Below are 15,123 nucleotides of genomic sequence, written 5' to 3'. Positions count from 1 at the left end.
ATGCACTTCATTAGGAGGCATGTAAACAGTAGAGGTTAAGGAAATCTTTGCAAGACCATTTCCTATCCCAGGAGCATTGTTTAGTTTACACAAATTGTGCCTAACTCTGCATAAAACAACAGGATAGGTTAAGGATGAAAACCTAACGTGATGTTTGGGCTGCAAGACAACCCCCCCCCCCCTTTTTTTTTTTTAAGCAGATGAATTTGATTATTTTTAGCTATTAGAGACAAGCTGTAATACTCAGAGAAATCTGCAATTCTCAGTAAACATAGGGGGAAGCTAGGCAGGGTTTGAATGTATCAAGACGCCAAGGAATTAAAAGACAGGCATAGCTTCACTGCCAAGCTGCTCTGAGCAAAATGTCTCACAGCAATTGGAGAATCCAGACTTGCATGTCTGTAGTCTTGTTAAGGACTCCACTCAGTGGTAAATAAAAGATGCTGCATCTCCGAAGTGCAGCAGCATGTCAGGGAAGCTGCTTGGGGTCCACATGCCAAAGCCATTGACCCAAGCTGGCCAGGGATCAGCTCACTCCTGTCTGCAGCCAAAAGTCTTGTGCCCAGGCTGACCTGCTTCAAGGAGCAAGAAAGGTTTGCTCTGCCTCTGAAGAAACTGGGAATGTCTGTGCTTGATCTTGTGGGCATCTCAGAGCAAAATCACTCACTCACTAATGAAGAGCAGACAGACAGCTTTCCCAAACACAGTAAAGATCATGAGAATATTTCAAAGCATGGAGTAAGGAATTCCTTTCTTTCACTACTATCTCTGCCCCTATTTCAGCAATAGTAGGATTTTACTAAAGCACTACCAGTGATATAAGACCTTTAGGCCACATTGTCTACAGACTAATTCACTAAATAGGCTGGCTCTTCCAAAGTTTTTCATTCTTACTCTTTATCAGTAACTTTAACAGTCACACCAGCATGAATGTGGCTTTTCATTTCAGGGATTTCTACACGCAAAAATATATGTGGACTATTTTCACCACTGTTTAGAAGACATCCAGTCCTGCAGTTTCTGGGCATGTACACTTCCTGCTGAAGTCCAAATAGTGAGGCACAGAGTGGAAGCAGGAAGCATCCAAAGACTAAAATACAGAATGAACTTCATAAAGAGTATATAAAGAATATAGAGAAACTGGCTTGAGAAATTAAATGCAAAATTGAAAATTCCAAGGTAAGGAAAGTCTGATCAGAGAAAATTTATTTTAATGAAAGTAAAAAATACACACATAGAGCTACCATTGCTCTTCGTGGAAAGGAGTGAATCTACATTTTAGTCCTCTGAACTAAATCATATTGGTCTACCACTAGGCTATTTACAAAAAAGAAGCGTATTGTTCTTCAGAGATGTTTCTTTAAAAAGTCATCACTTGAAAAACTATGAGTCAGGCTGTGTTGGCATGAGAACAAGAGTAGAATGTCATGATATGTTGAACACACAAAATGTGAGAACAGGCAGAAACCATTTATGAAATTTACTCTGGATGACACTTTGGTTGTCTGAGCTATCAAACACTATATGAATAATTGAGGAAAAAAACCCTTATGAATATTTGGAGTTATAAGAAAATACTAAACTTCTGGAATTGAAATTATTATAGTAGCCAATGCAGTTTTAGTCAAATTACAGAACAGCACAAGAAGCAATGGAAAATTGTTAAAGGAAGAAAATTCATAGACTGTGGTTTTCTCTTGTGATTCTTTAGGTGAATGCAAATGGCTTTTAAGCAAAATTTAAGGATTTCCTTCCTTTTTATCTTGCTTCCTCATTTGTTTAAAATCCCTTCCTAATTTGTGTCACTACGCTAAGTTTCTATATCATTGAATTTCACATATTCAGTGAAGTAATTATAATGTAGCCATTTCTTTGTGGCATAATCAATTCCTTTTCATTTGTAATTCAACTAAGAATGGGCAGTTTCACTGTTATGTGCACTAAATGAACCTGCTTTGGCAAATAAACAGTCAAGGATATAAATGGCCTCTTCTTTTCCAGACTTTTGTTATCTTTGCAACATATGGAGATTGCATATTTCTAATTTCCCACTTCCTGTTAAAATTTAGTTGCAAACAGATTTAACTCTGAACACACCCTAAATTGTGTGCACTTTTAAATGTATCATTAAGCCAATGTACACAGCAAATGGTGCCTTTGACAGAAGCTTACTTTCAAAAACAGCCTGACAAGCATGACTACCTCGTGTAGTAGCTCTGAAATGAAAAGTACTGTTACGAGGAGAAAAGGCCACTGTTCCTATTGCCCATAATATTTTTTTAAATAGTAGAAATATAAATATATAAAAATATAATATAAATTAAAATATAAAAAATATGAAAAATAGTATTTTGTTGAAATGTGGTGGAGGAAAAATCCTTGGGTAGATGGGAGATGTATAATCAAGCCTCATTTTTACTATTCTATTTGCCCTTTGACAGATTATTCACCCCCCTCACTCCTCTCACTAATTACAGGCTAATACACCTTTTCTTTTGCCTTTTGTTCTCACTTCCCAACGCCCACTGAGAGTGAACCCCAGGGGAGACAGATCCAGCAAGTTGAAATATCAGCGCCTCTTCTTCAAATGGAAGGTGTTCCAGAGGGAACGAACACCAGGGGGTGTTTGTCTCTAACAAGTTTAAAAACAAATGTCTCCACTTTTCACACTTTATCTTTGCAGAGAAAGTGCTTGCTGTAAGCTTTCTCTCGGTGGCTTCTTGGGTTGCAAAACAACTCATGCAGTTCCTCTGTAGCACTCTAGCAAAAACCTCTTCCTTTCCATTGCCCCAGAGGCTTCCCTACATGTCCACTTTCTGTTCCCCTTAGGAAAACCCCAGGTTCCCTTCCATCCTCTTCACTCTAGCAGGATGCTCTGAAGCATCAGCCCCACCCTTTGCACACTCACCACTCACAGGAAAGAAACCATCTCCTCATATTTCTGGATGGGTCTCCCCTGTGAAAGGCATCTTGAGCCAGGGCACAGTGGAGAGGCAGCCTGCCTTCATCCCTGATCCAGCTGTGGCCTTTCCAAAGAACACAAGAATACCCAGGCAAAAAGGAACAAACATACAAATATCTTGCATGCTCCAGCCCTTCCCCATCCACACACACACACACTCTTTCCTGGTCTGAACAGTGCTCCTGAGGCAACAGTTTACTCTAGGTACATCAGCTTTTTTTCTTGATTCTCATATGCAAAGTATATTCAACCCTCTATTCCTTCCCCACAACCAGGAGTCCTATCCCTCTGCAGTTCTCCCTCCAGCATCTGCATTTCCCAGACCTCTGCTTTGCCATGCTCAGCCTTTCCTGTCTCTCCTAGGAATGGTCAGCACTTCTGGCTCAATTCAAACTCCTTCATTTCTACTTCGACCTTTCCCTTCAATCTCCTTTGTTTGGACACTTTGCATTGTATTTTTGTTTGCCATCCCCTTACCAACCTCAGTCAATGTTTCCCACTGCACAAACCTTTAATCCTCCAGTTATTGAATATTATTCCCTCCTGTGTCTAGAACCTCTTTGTTATCATTTTCCTCTTCTGGTGGCCAATGAAACAACTGCAAGTCCTCCACATATATTCCTGATTATCAGCTATAAAGAAAAATTATGTCGGTCAGTTCTAAAAGTAGGTGAGATGGATTTCTTCTAGATGTCTAGATCAATAGTCTGGGTAAAAAGCCAGTATAATGGTTGCACTGTATGCATTCTGCAGAAATGAGAGCAAATGTGTCCTCAGAGGAACCACAACCACTAACCACATCCTTAAAACACTAGCCAAATCCTTACAAGATTATATAACAGATAGTGAATAGTTGTGCACAGCAAAACCTCGTGCCCAGAAAGGTGGATATGTCAGATAAGGACACAGCTGAGAGGAGAAAAAATGAACAGTAACTCTTCCTCTGTCCGGATACAGTGACATCAGGACAACATTGTGCTTATGGAGCAGTTTACACCTTTCCTATTGACCCCGGAAATTCTGGCTCTCGGCCATTGGAAGCTGGCCTGAAGGCACTAGCGCATTTCACAACTATCTATCTATTCTCTTTGTATTTATAGAACTTCCTTACATTTTGCTCCAAATTACTCTTCACTTCCTTTTTCAGTCCCCTAGTTTCAGAAAATTAAACAACAAAAGTAAAGACTTGTAGTTCAGCAGTTTCTTTTTAGACCTGTGTTTATCCAGGGGCCTGAATCTAATAGGCACTGATACTGATATTAGCAAATTTTCCTGTAAACTGATATTCTTTTGCAAGAGGGGGATATTCCATTCTTTGTATGTCTGTCTGACATGGCTCTGTTTCTCTCTGACATTACAGAAAGTTACAGTGGTGATTTTTTCCACAGCTTTTCCTTCCTTAAAGGCAGTTACTACTTCTTACATTATAGTAAATTCAAGTAGAGAATCAATTACTTTTTCATCCATGTTATAGGCTAGGGATATAATGAAAATTTTGAGAAAAGGCAGGACATTCTCTCTAAAATACCACCCTAATACAGAAAAAGCAAAGTCAAGAAACTGAGAAAGTAGGTGTCAACTTATTTTCTATGTGGAGATGCATTTTACAAATGCTATTTTGTTGCATGTAAGTGCAAATCCAGGATCTATGTGGAAGCAGGACAAGCTGACAAATTGCGATTCCCACATTTTTGTTCCCAACAGTGTTACACCGAAGGTTCGTCGTCCTGGTAGAAAGATTGCTTTTACTACTAACATTCTGTGTCCAAGCATTTGACATCTCTTTCCTATCTTCACACAAGTAGTCTTTAAACTAGGTACTTGACCTGTCTTATCTGATGAGTATTCTTGGAGTTGGTCTATTAGCTAGGATTTGGTATGAAATAGTGGCAACGACAGCTTTCTTTCAGAAATCTAGCTGCAGGAGACTTTGGAATAAAAAACCCCTACAAGTAACCATTAAGTCTGAGAAGAAAATCCATCATATTAGGATGTATGGAAAACTGAAGTTTCTTGTAAATTCCTGCTTCACTGATAGGGAAAAAATGCAGGTGATAAACTGCATTTCTTAAAGCAAGCTGCTCTGTTTGTTTGGGTTTTTCTCTAACAAGCTGTTTTTATGAATAGAAAGATGCTCTTTTAATAACGAGGAAATAACTATTCACACGGCACAGTCACTTCTTCACTTACAGAGTTCACTCACAGGTGATCACCAGTGTTGGCTGGAGCAATATTCTGAAACTAATCCCAGCTGTATACTCAGTTTCAAAGAGCTGTCCTGGCACTCCAGGGAATTCTCAGGAGGTGTCTGGAAAATTCCTCAGAGGGTCTCATTCCTCACCACCAGGCATCAGCTACTGCTGTCTCTGACATGGTCTGAGATGCACAATCCTCTCTGCTGATGTTCATGGGCACTAGAAACCCTGCACAAATCTGGTGAACTCTGGGTTCAGTTCTCACAAATGCAACAGGACTGGTAAGGTTTATCAATCCTTGGGAATTTTGACTAATTGACTTCTCATTAGGCATACTTCCTGGGTTTGGCCAGTTGTATTCTGGTAGCCACTTCTTTCTCCAAAATTATGCATCTTGTGGAACAAATTCAGACAAGCCAGACAGAAGAGTCCTTTACGGAGTGTTATAAGAGTGGATTAAATCTTTTTAATCTACTCAGTGCTGTGAGGATCTCAGCTGAAATACCTTATCTACTGGGGCAGTACAGTGTCAGAAGGACCTACAGCACAGAGTCTAGGATGGAACAGCAGAAGGGATGAGAGATCTGGAAAACATGGCCAGTGAAATGTAAAAGGAAGAGCTAGTGTTGCTGTCAGCAAATATTGAGAGGAGATATGAAAGACCTCTCAATATATAAGATGTGTCTCAGAAACCGCTGGAGCAGAACAGCACACAAGTAGTCTTAAATTACAACACTTCCATTGCACAATTATTAGGGTAAACCTTCAAACGTTGTGGATGAAGAAGCAATGAGACACAGTTTCACAGGTTGGTAAAGACCATTTAAGAACATGCTAGAATAGGAAAAGTGGATGCTCATTTATGTATAAAAGATTAAGAGCCCTATCCCTCCTTCCTCTTTTTACTGTTATGATATATTTTTCTGTTTAAGAAGAGACACACACTTTACGTAGAATCAGCCTTTTAATTCCTGTTTAGTGAACCAATGCAGAATAAAAACTTATTTACATGTATTTCGTACACACACAAAATATTTTAACTTAAACACAATTTAAACCTGTCAAAAGATTAAAATATCAAAAAGTATCAAATTAAATAAGGACAACCACTGCATTAAGAGCTTTGAGCCATTTGGTTGCTTGCATTTAGCATAAAAGACACTTGGAAAGTGAAGATGAAAAACATCTGTACATGAGCCTATTTTAGGGTTTATGAAGACTGAGAATATACCAGTAGACCAGTAGACCAGATCATGATGGAATTCTAGAATGGGACTCAAAGGTTTAAAATGGCCTTGGATGGGGAGAATTTGGTTAGAAGCTAGAAAAGACTTTCTAAAGGTAAGTTTCATTAAGCTTTGAAAAAATGACCTAAAAATTTAAGAAATCTACACTGGCATTGGAGATACCAAGATTACATTTTATGTAAATGTTCAGATGTGAATTAAGTGTAATTCCCCTTTCCTTCCCACTCTTTTACAGCACCCTTTGAGATCCCTATTTGACTGTTTAAATGATAAACCACTATTATTCACAATACATTCCCACTTCTCATCATAGTCGATCTTTCAATGTGTATGTTACAGAACTATAGCAGAAGTACAATTTACACTTTGCTTTCCATCAGTCATAAAAAGAGGAGCAAATTATGTTAATTCTGATATTATGGCCAACATAAAGAGTTTCTGTGGTACCTCAGTAGGAAAAAGAAGATGTGGACCCACAGCACTGGTGCAGGTTGCCTGACTGAGGCCAAGACCTGGCCTTGCTTCAAGTAGAGATTTGCACCAGGTGAGCTTGGACATCCTGTCCAGCCTGTGCAATTCTGCCAGTCTGTGCTGGAGATCAACAGGAAATTTTCAGGATACCTACAGGTCTGGATATACTTTTTGGAACACACTAAGGACCATATCCCCACAACTGAATATGGTGAAGACAGTTCGTGTGTCTAAAGATGATGCTGGATGTGCGCAGAGATTGGAGCTGCCTGAGTGTTGGCTGACACAACATAGCTCCAGGTCCATGTGAAAGCTCAACAACCCTCACAGGTACTAAAGTTTGTGAGCAGATCTCTTCATCTGCCTTGCAATTTTGCCTGTTCCTGCTAGTAGAGAAAGCAAGAAGCACCCCATGCAAAATTAAGTAGAATTTCCACAGGAGAAATTTGCTTTCCTTAAGAATTCTCATATGCCAACACTTTAATTCTTTTCAAAATCAGGCCCAAGATTACCCAGCCTATTAAATTGTTTCCTGCTCATTTTCTTCAATATTGGTCACAAGACAATTTGATTCATGAGTTCCAATGTCACCACGGTATATGGCATTGTCAAACCCAGCTGTAAACATTTGTCGATCTCGTCTTCTTTTATAGAAACAATACAATGTGAGGCCAGTGCCAGTGAGCAGAAAGAAGATCAGTATAAAAATCATCCCACCTAAACCACCTGATGATGAAGTAGCAGCTTTGTTTCTTGATGCTGTGGAAGAAAAAACAGAAACAAGTGCTGCAAATGCCCAGAGGCTGCTGATACGTACAACAAATATCTCCCTAAGTAAGCAACTGAGTTAAAACAAAAGTGCTGAACAATCATAAGAGCAGTTAAAATTAATGCATGTTCCAGGTAAATAATGCTAAATTTGGCTTAATCTGTTCTAAGGAGCATTGTATAGTACTATATATATAACTTATAAGAAAAAAAAAAAAAAAGAAGGCATACAGTTTGAGAAAAGTGTTCTCATTTTTAACAGATTTAAAATAAAATATGACAATTAAATGGGTATTTAAATGAAAGTTTCTGGAGGAAATTCCACTTGTAAATAATGAATTCCTATAAACTATTGAAATTTCTGTTTATTTGGCTTAAAAGAAACTAACTTACCATTGTTGACAGGTGAATCATGGGTTGGCTCAATTTCAGCAACTTCAAAATTTAAAAATATGTATATTATACAGTTTGAAAGCAACAGTTCAATGAAATGAATACTGTATACATAATACTTACTTTGTGTTCATAACAAATCTGAAATAATCATAGAATCATAGAATGTTTTATGTCGTAAAAAGATTTAAAGGTCATCTAATTCACCTCCCTGTCCTGGACAGGGACACCTTCCAGAGACCAAATTTCTCACAAGCCCCTATCCAACCTGGCCTTGAACATTTCCAGGGCTGGATAGCCACAATGTCCTTGCACAACCTGTTTCAGTTGCTCACCACCTTCACAGTGAAGATTTTCCTCCTAATATATAATCTAAGCCTACTCTTTTTCATTTTAAAGCCTCTTATCTTGTCACTACATTCCCATGGAAGAAGCCCCTCTCCAGCTCTATTGTGGGCCTCCATTAGGAACTGGAAAGTGCTATAAGGACTCCCTTGACTCTACTCCAGACTAAACAATCCCAGCTCTCCCAGCCTGTGCTCATATGGGAGGTGGTCCAGCCCTCAGATCATCTTCAAAGTCCTTCTCTGGCCAAGTAGGCTATTTTAAAAGTAGTTTTTTTCCAAATGGTTTAAAAATAACCCAGCTGAGATTTTTCTTGTGGTGGGGGCTCTAGCTGAAGAAAGTATGTGCACATGAAAATTTTATGATAATACATTTTGAAAAATTATGCCAAATCCATGAAATATACTTGCTAAAAATACTTGTAAAAAAAGAAAACCCCAAGACTAACTGTCGTCTCACTATTCATTGCTTTGAACACTTTTTATGTAAGGTAGATTGTCTTCAAAGTCTTTACTCTTCCACAGAGTAATACTTCACACTAAAGACATCCATTTTTAGACACTTGCAAAAATGAAAAGCACAGTTGTATGTAGCATTTTAGCTGTATTTTCAGGCAGATTCCTTTTCTCCCTCCACTGCCTGGAGAGTATGATGCAGTAAATTGCTTGCAGGAGCAACTGGCTGGGCCCTAAAAAGTTCACAGATTACTCCATTGCCAACCTGCCAACACCTGAATATCCACAGGCAGAATTGGTTCTCCCCTACACTAATTACATTTGTGTGGTGGATCTGTTTGCCAGTGGCAAATGTGACTGACGTATTTCAAACTGTCTCCCAGCTGATGTGTGCAAACACAGCTGGGTCAGTGCACATACAGTAACCCCTGACAGCTGCATGTGTGCAGATTCACATCCTTCATGTTTTATGCAGCACTGCTATGCACACAAGCAGGACTTGCCCCAGCCTGTGACACTCAGATTTCACATCAGTTGTCATCCAAAACAGAACAGGGCCACAAGTAACCATGACAAATGAAGCATACCATGCTGTTAGGTTGTCCTGGCATGTCTCACCCTGCCTCTGTCAGCAGAGAAATGAATTGGACCCCACTGCCCACCCTCCCTTGATGCTTCCTTCTTGCTCATCCTGCAGATCCCAGCACTCTTCACCATGGTGGTACTGTCCCCATCAGCAGCACCTACTTTCTCTCGGCAGGAGCTCAGTGACTCTGTACTGCTTCCCCTCAGCTTACTTCATGAAGAGTATGTGCCTTTCTTCTCAGCACTGTCTTGTTTAATCATCTGGTCATCATCTATTGATCCTTGCACTCTAACCATGATATCCATGAATGTTCTCTGCATTCTCAACAGAAGATATGTTCTTCCCTACCCCAGAGTCCAGTAACTGCCCAGAAATCAGTGCTTTTAAACTGAGGGAACAGTGACTCAGAATATTCTCCAACATTCTTTCTCACCATTTTTAACAGAAACTACTCTTTGCTTTGATTCACATGCACATGCATCAGCATCAATCCATAAAGAGTACCCAGTGCCTAAAAGATTTTGCCTGAGGTGTATTAACCTCTACTTTTAAAATAATCCAATGTACAGAAATTCAGAACTTACTTTTGGGGATTTTGCAAATAAAATTCTGGTCAACAGAGCAGTAATAGGTCCTCCAAGTTCCACTCGAGACATCCATGTCAACACAGTGTTCATCAAAAAGTACTGTAGGCTCTCCTTTCTCCCAGTTGACATATTCTACAGCACTTCTGTCCATCCATATCCATTCTCCTGAAATCAAATGTATTACCTAGTGAGTGAGTGAAGAATAACTCCTAGTCTACCAGTCACAAGACATACCAGATCAGATCTGGGATTTTTCAGTTGCAGAAATTGGAATCACAGAACACCTATTTCTAACACTAGAGAACTTGTTTCTCACTCTTTTAACAGCCGGAGATTTTTGGGTGGGAGTGTACTAAATGCAAATGCACACAAAGTCAGCTTCATTAGCTTTCACAGCTGTCTGTGATGTAAGGAAGACCTGTCCAGCTACCCAGGGACCTTTAACTGAAGGTTGCACCCAGGACCCAGGTGCCTGGGAACCTTAAGAAAAGCAGAGAACCTGTACAAGCCAGTATCAGCAGTACAAGCATACAGAATGCTCAGATTATCTTTATGTGTGTATTCAAGATCAGCTAATAACTACTTTATTAGAGCTTGATTAATTAATTATCTTTGCAAATTGAATTAGCTCTTTCTTTAATCATCTCATCTGCTGACTGTCAAGCATCTCCTGTCAAGTAAGAATAATAGCCATCTTCTCTCCCTCAGCATGTGCTTTTGTGGCAGCATATCCTGGTGTATCCAGCTTCCTCAATGCCCCTTCCTCTGTCCCTCCCCTGCAGCTGCACCTCCCTCCTGCCCCGCTTGCACAGCGGGGAGCACCGTGGCACTGTAGGGACAGGTCAGGAACAAGTCACTGCTTTTGTAGTGCTCATTTTCAGCTAAAACAGAAGAGCCTGGCCCACCATTGCTGGTGCTGAGAGACACAGACTTGGGCAGAAGTAGGAGCCCAGTCTAGACTCACTCTGGAGGTTTACTCTCAAAGTCTGCCAAGGAAATGGCGGGGGTAAACAATGAAAATGAGGGTAAACAATGAAGAGAATTACAATGATATAGAATACAGCATCAAATTTGCAATTACAGCACTTAAAAAAAATTTTAAAACTCCAAACAACCACATTAAACATATTTGGATTGAAATTAAGGGTTCCACCAAAACTTAATGGAAAAAGCCACTGACATTTAGATCAGTAATTTTTTCTAGGCAGCTCATATGAGATGCAATGCCCTGTGTTGTCTAGAAATAAATTGTAGTTTAATTTAACTCAACATTTATTGACAAGACAACATTTTGCTTAAAATACTACAGTGGTTAAGTGTCAAGTAATTTGAGTTAAAAAAGGCAATAAGAAACATTTTTAGTCTACTACTGCAGTGCCAATCTAAAATCTTTTACAGACATATTTACTCCGATTGCAACAAAGATACAGAAAACATAGACCCCTTGGTGGTTTGTGTTTTACATATTTTAGAAGAAAAGCTATTAAATATTTATTAGTTATTTTTCCCTGATTGTTTAGTAAGTATTTAGCATTTTGGTACTACTATTTAGTTTGTTAGTAGTACTTGGTATTCACTCTATTTAGTATCTATTTTCATCTCAGTATGCATTGTGAAATAAATACCGTCAAGATTTTTGAACAATCCTATCCAAAACTTTCTGAAGTCACTTGCAAGTGGAGACAAGTAGAGTAAGAGAAAATTCATTTCAGCCGAATCTTCTATGGAAACCAGAGAGGCACCTAAAAATAGCAATTAAATGTTACATATAATTTCAGCAAGATTTTTCATTTTAAAGTAATTATTGAAATTTTTTTAAAAAATCATTACATGCTTAATTGTAATTGTAATTCATGCAATTGTAATTCAGCATTGTCATATAGTAAAAATGCTTGGTAATACATTTAAATTAGATGGAACTCATAACTGATACACACATACACACATCGCATATTATCATTTGGTTCTGGATTAAAAAGCCAAACACACAACCAACCTGTAAAATATCTTAATAAAAAAGGCGACTTACCCATTTGAATACACATCATGGAAGCATCAGGCCAGCTTTCCTCAGAAGTGGTGTGAACATAGTAACAATGCCCACGGAAGGGAATCCAAGATCTACCACGCTTCGGTTCAGGACACTTCCCAGGAAGCTGAGGTGGTTCACTAGGGATTAACTCTATTAAGAGGACAAACAGGTTTCAGTGGAGTTTCAAAATGCAGGTGAAATATGTACTCCTGCAGCACACATCAGCCCTACAAATATGGTATTTATTCCAGGAAAAGGAATATGGGCTAGACTTAACTAATTATAAAGTGTTGAATTTATCTTGACAAACTAGTAATAAGCTATTCTGGTTGGAGCTGGTTCTCCAGTCTGCTAAAGGAGGCTCACACCAGTCTAACTGCACTTGTCTTCAACTTGGCATTTTTTACCTAAAACTTGTGTGAAACAGAATGAGGAATGAGTCAGCATACATAAGGGAACTAAACACCACAAGTCTCTGGCTTGTGTCTAGCCATTTTCTAGAAAAGTCAGTCAGAGAAGTTTCCTGTTCCTGCCCTAGTACATAATACTTCCTAATCAACGAAAAAGCAGAATTTATAGCCTTTTATAATTATAATAATAATATAATCACCTGATTAAAGCCGAAATGGAGCCTAAATTAGTATAAAATTTTCTGTGAATTATGGTGGAGAAATGATGAATTTCTTATATAATTTGAAGCATGTTTGAAAATTGCATGTAATATCTGAGTGCTAAAGTATTTTAGCAGAAGCAACAAACAAATTAATTGATTTGGCTCCTATACTGACAGAAGTTTCTAAACTCACAATATTTCAAAAGATACTTTTAAATGTAAAAGTATATAATTAAATACATTTTATAATTAGGCTGAAGCTGATTGATTCTGTAGTTCTTGACAAACAAGGATGCAAAAATCCACTATGACATGTGGCATGAAATATTGCAGCTGTCTTTATGATGTGCATGTGTTGACTGGCCTGTGAAATGAAATGTCTGGAAACCACACAAGACAGACTGGATCTGAGAGTTACTCCTTTAAAGAAGTAAGAGTTTATCACAAGGCATACACTGTTTATCACAACCTTTGCATATTTCAAACTAACTTCAAATAAAGACATTGACTCAAATTCAAGCCTCCCAAATCACACTTGTCCTATTCAGAACTTACCATTGGATTGCTTACAGAGAGAGAAAAATGTTTCGTTGCAGGATGCTGTCTTCCAAAAACCATCCAAATCTAAATAGACACAGGCTTTGTTTTTATTTGGTTCTCCACTGCCCCAGTTAAGATATCTGCTCCTCCTTTTATCTGACCATACGTATTGGCCACCACTCTAAAAGCAAATCACAATTATGATTACATCACATACGTAAGAATTAGACTGGAAGAACATTGATTGCGCTTGAATGTATGAAAAAATTAGGAAAAATTTGCAATCGTGGTTTCTTGCACAAGATTATGTCATGAATGTGTAAGAAACTTGTCCACATTCCCATTCTCCACACCAGGTAGGGCAGTGGTCCTACAGATGTTTGCTTAGCATGCAGCCTGTGTTATTCAATTCACACCATTTGTCTCATACTCTGAATGGGCAAAGGGCCTTGAGGTAAAAAATGTGAATATATGGATGAAGATTTTATTAAATGACTCCACATATACACTTCAGATCAAATAAAGATTTCAGAGAAACTATTGTCAGCATTCCTCTAGCATAGGCTTCTCTAGGTATTTAGAAAGCAAAGAGAAGAATCTAAGTTTTCACTGGAGAGAGAAAAACTGATGAGGCTTTCCTTGGGGCTGGACCACAGACCCCTGCCACCCATGTTAACTGCACTTGTGGTAAGTTCGTGGGTCTTTCACGGACCAACTACCAGAGATGAGCTAAGCATGTATTTGTCAATGGATATCACCAACGTTTGCAGAGGATAACTGACATTAGTCACATCCATGGCTTCTGTCACTCCATCCTGTGCAGCTTAGATCCTTCTGTGATCTTTGGAGGCAGGCTCCCATTCTGTTCTTTGTGCCATTTCCTTTCCTGTCTACTTTGAGACCCTTGACCATGTTTCATTCCAGATTCCTGTCTAATCCCAGTTTCCCAGTGCTCTCACTGAGGTGCAGCTCTAGCTACTCTCAGCACCTGTGCCCCCTCTCAGACCTGTGTCCCACCCAGTTCTTGCTCTACCTCTCTCCACTGGATTTCCCCCCAGCTTCAATTCCAAAAATATCCAGCTACATTTCATTAGTCCATGTTCTTTTTTACATGCCTCTGTTGATACTTCCCATTTCAGACCTTTCCACTCTTAGCTGAGCTTGTTGGCAGTTTTACACAGGGCACCAGCTTTAGCTCCAAAAAAAGCAGCCTAAGGAGTCCCTATTGCCAGAACCCTGCTCTTTCCACTATTGCCCAGCCTGAGCCCTTGTACTGATGGGCTGCGAATTGAAACAAAAGCTTAGGCTTACAAAGAAATAACTATGTTTAACCTATTTTTTTCCTGTGGTGTGCTCCAGAGTGTGCACAGAAACAGCAGTGCTCCACCACAGGAGCATGTGGTAGACCATGGAGCAGGAAGTGAGAACTTCATTGCCACTTTTACCACCGAAGCCACTCAGTGCTGCAGCTACATCCTTGGTGGCCTTTGAAGTGTGGGCTGTGGCAGTTCTGCTTTACACTATGAACAAACATTTAAATGTGTAAATCTCCTCAAGTGGAGGGAAGTCAGGAACCTCTGCAAGATTTTGATTCCTGCCACATGTCTGTGGATCTGGCCAGTATCTTATCTAAGGTATTAGTGTTACTGTCACAAGCATTTGATGGACTCACCATGTTGCTGTTAAGGCCAATCCATACAGGCTCCCCATACTTTAATATCTGTAACCACAGGAAAGCTTCAGCATAAGGATCCAGGACACTGGCCAGTTCTGCAGACTGGTCCCTGCAGTTCTTCTCTGCTTTTTCCCAGCTCATTTTGTAGTTGATGACTTCATAGCGGTCATCACCATAATTGTTAAAGCCAAACACTGGAACTGTGGGTTGGGAGTGCAGCAGTTTGGGGTCTGTAACACGCAAAAAAAACCCCA

At 39.3% G+C, this 15,123-nt stretch overlaps 1 protein-coding gene across 1 annotated transcript in view; it reads right to left on the bottom strand.

The window, feature by feature from the left end:
- Window positions 1-6,108: 6,108 nt before the first annotated feature.
- Window positions 6,109-15,123, bottom strand: part of LOC136298087 (macrophage mannose receptor 1-like) — a 31,934-nt gene continuing 22,919 nt past the window's right edge. The window contains exons 24-30 of the mRNA XM_066198557.1: window positions 14,867-15,099; window positions 13,210-13,375; window positions 12,039-12,191; window positions 11,635-11,751; window positions 10,007-10,174; window positions 8,037-8,078; window positions 6,109-7,634 (exon numbers count right to left, since the gene is read on the bottom strand). Of these exons, the coding sequence (XP_066054654.1) occupies window positions 7,396-7,634; window positions 8,037-8,078; window positions 10,007-10,174; window positions 11,635-11,751; window positions 12,039-12,191; window positions 13,210-13,375; window positions 14,867-15,099 (1,118 nt within the window). The 3' untranslated portion in view covers window positions 6,109-7,395. The remainder of the gene's footprint in view (window positions 7,635-8,036; window positions 8,079-10,006; window positions 10,175-11,634; window positions 11,752-12,038; window positions 12,192-13,209; window positions 13,376-14,866; window positions 15,100-15,123) is intronic.

Source organism: Chamaea fasciata, unplaced genomic scaffold (genome assembly GCF_029207755.1).
Source record: "Chamaea fasciata isolate MVZ Bird 193981 ecotype frontalis unplaced genomic scaffold, bChaFas1.0.hap1 SCAF_1, whole genome shotgun sequence".
In the NCBI taxonomy this organism is placed as follows: Eukaryota; Metazoa; Chordata; class Aves; order Passeriformes; family Sylviidae; genus Chamaea; species Chamaea fasciata.
Note: the sequence above shows the minus strand (reverse complement) of the source record. Positions and strands in the feature narration are given on the sequence as shown.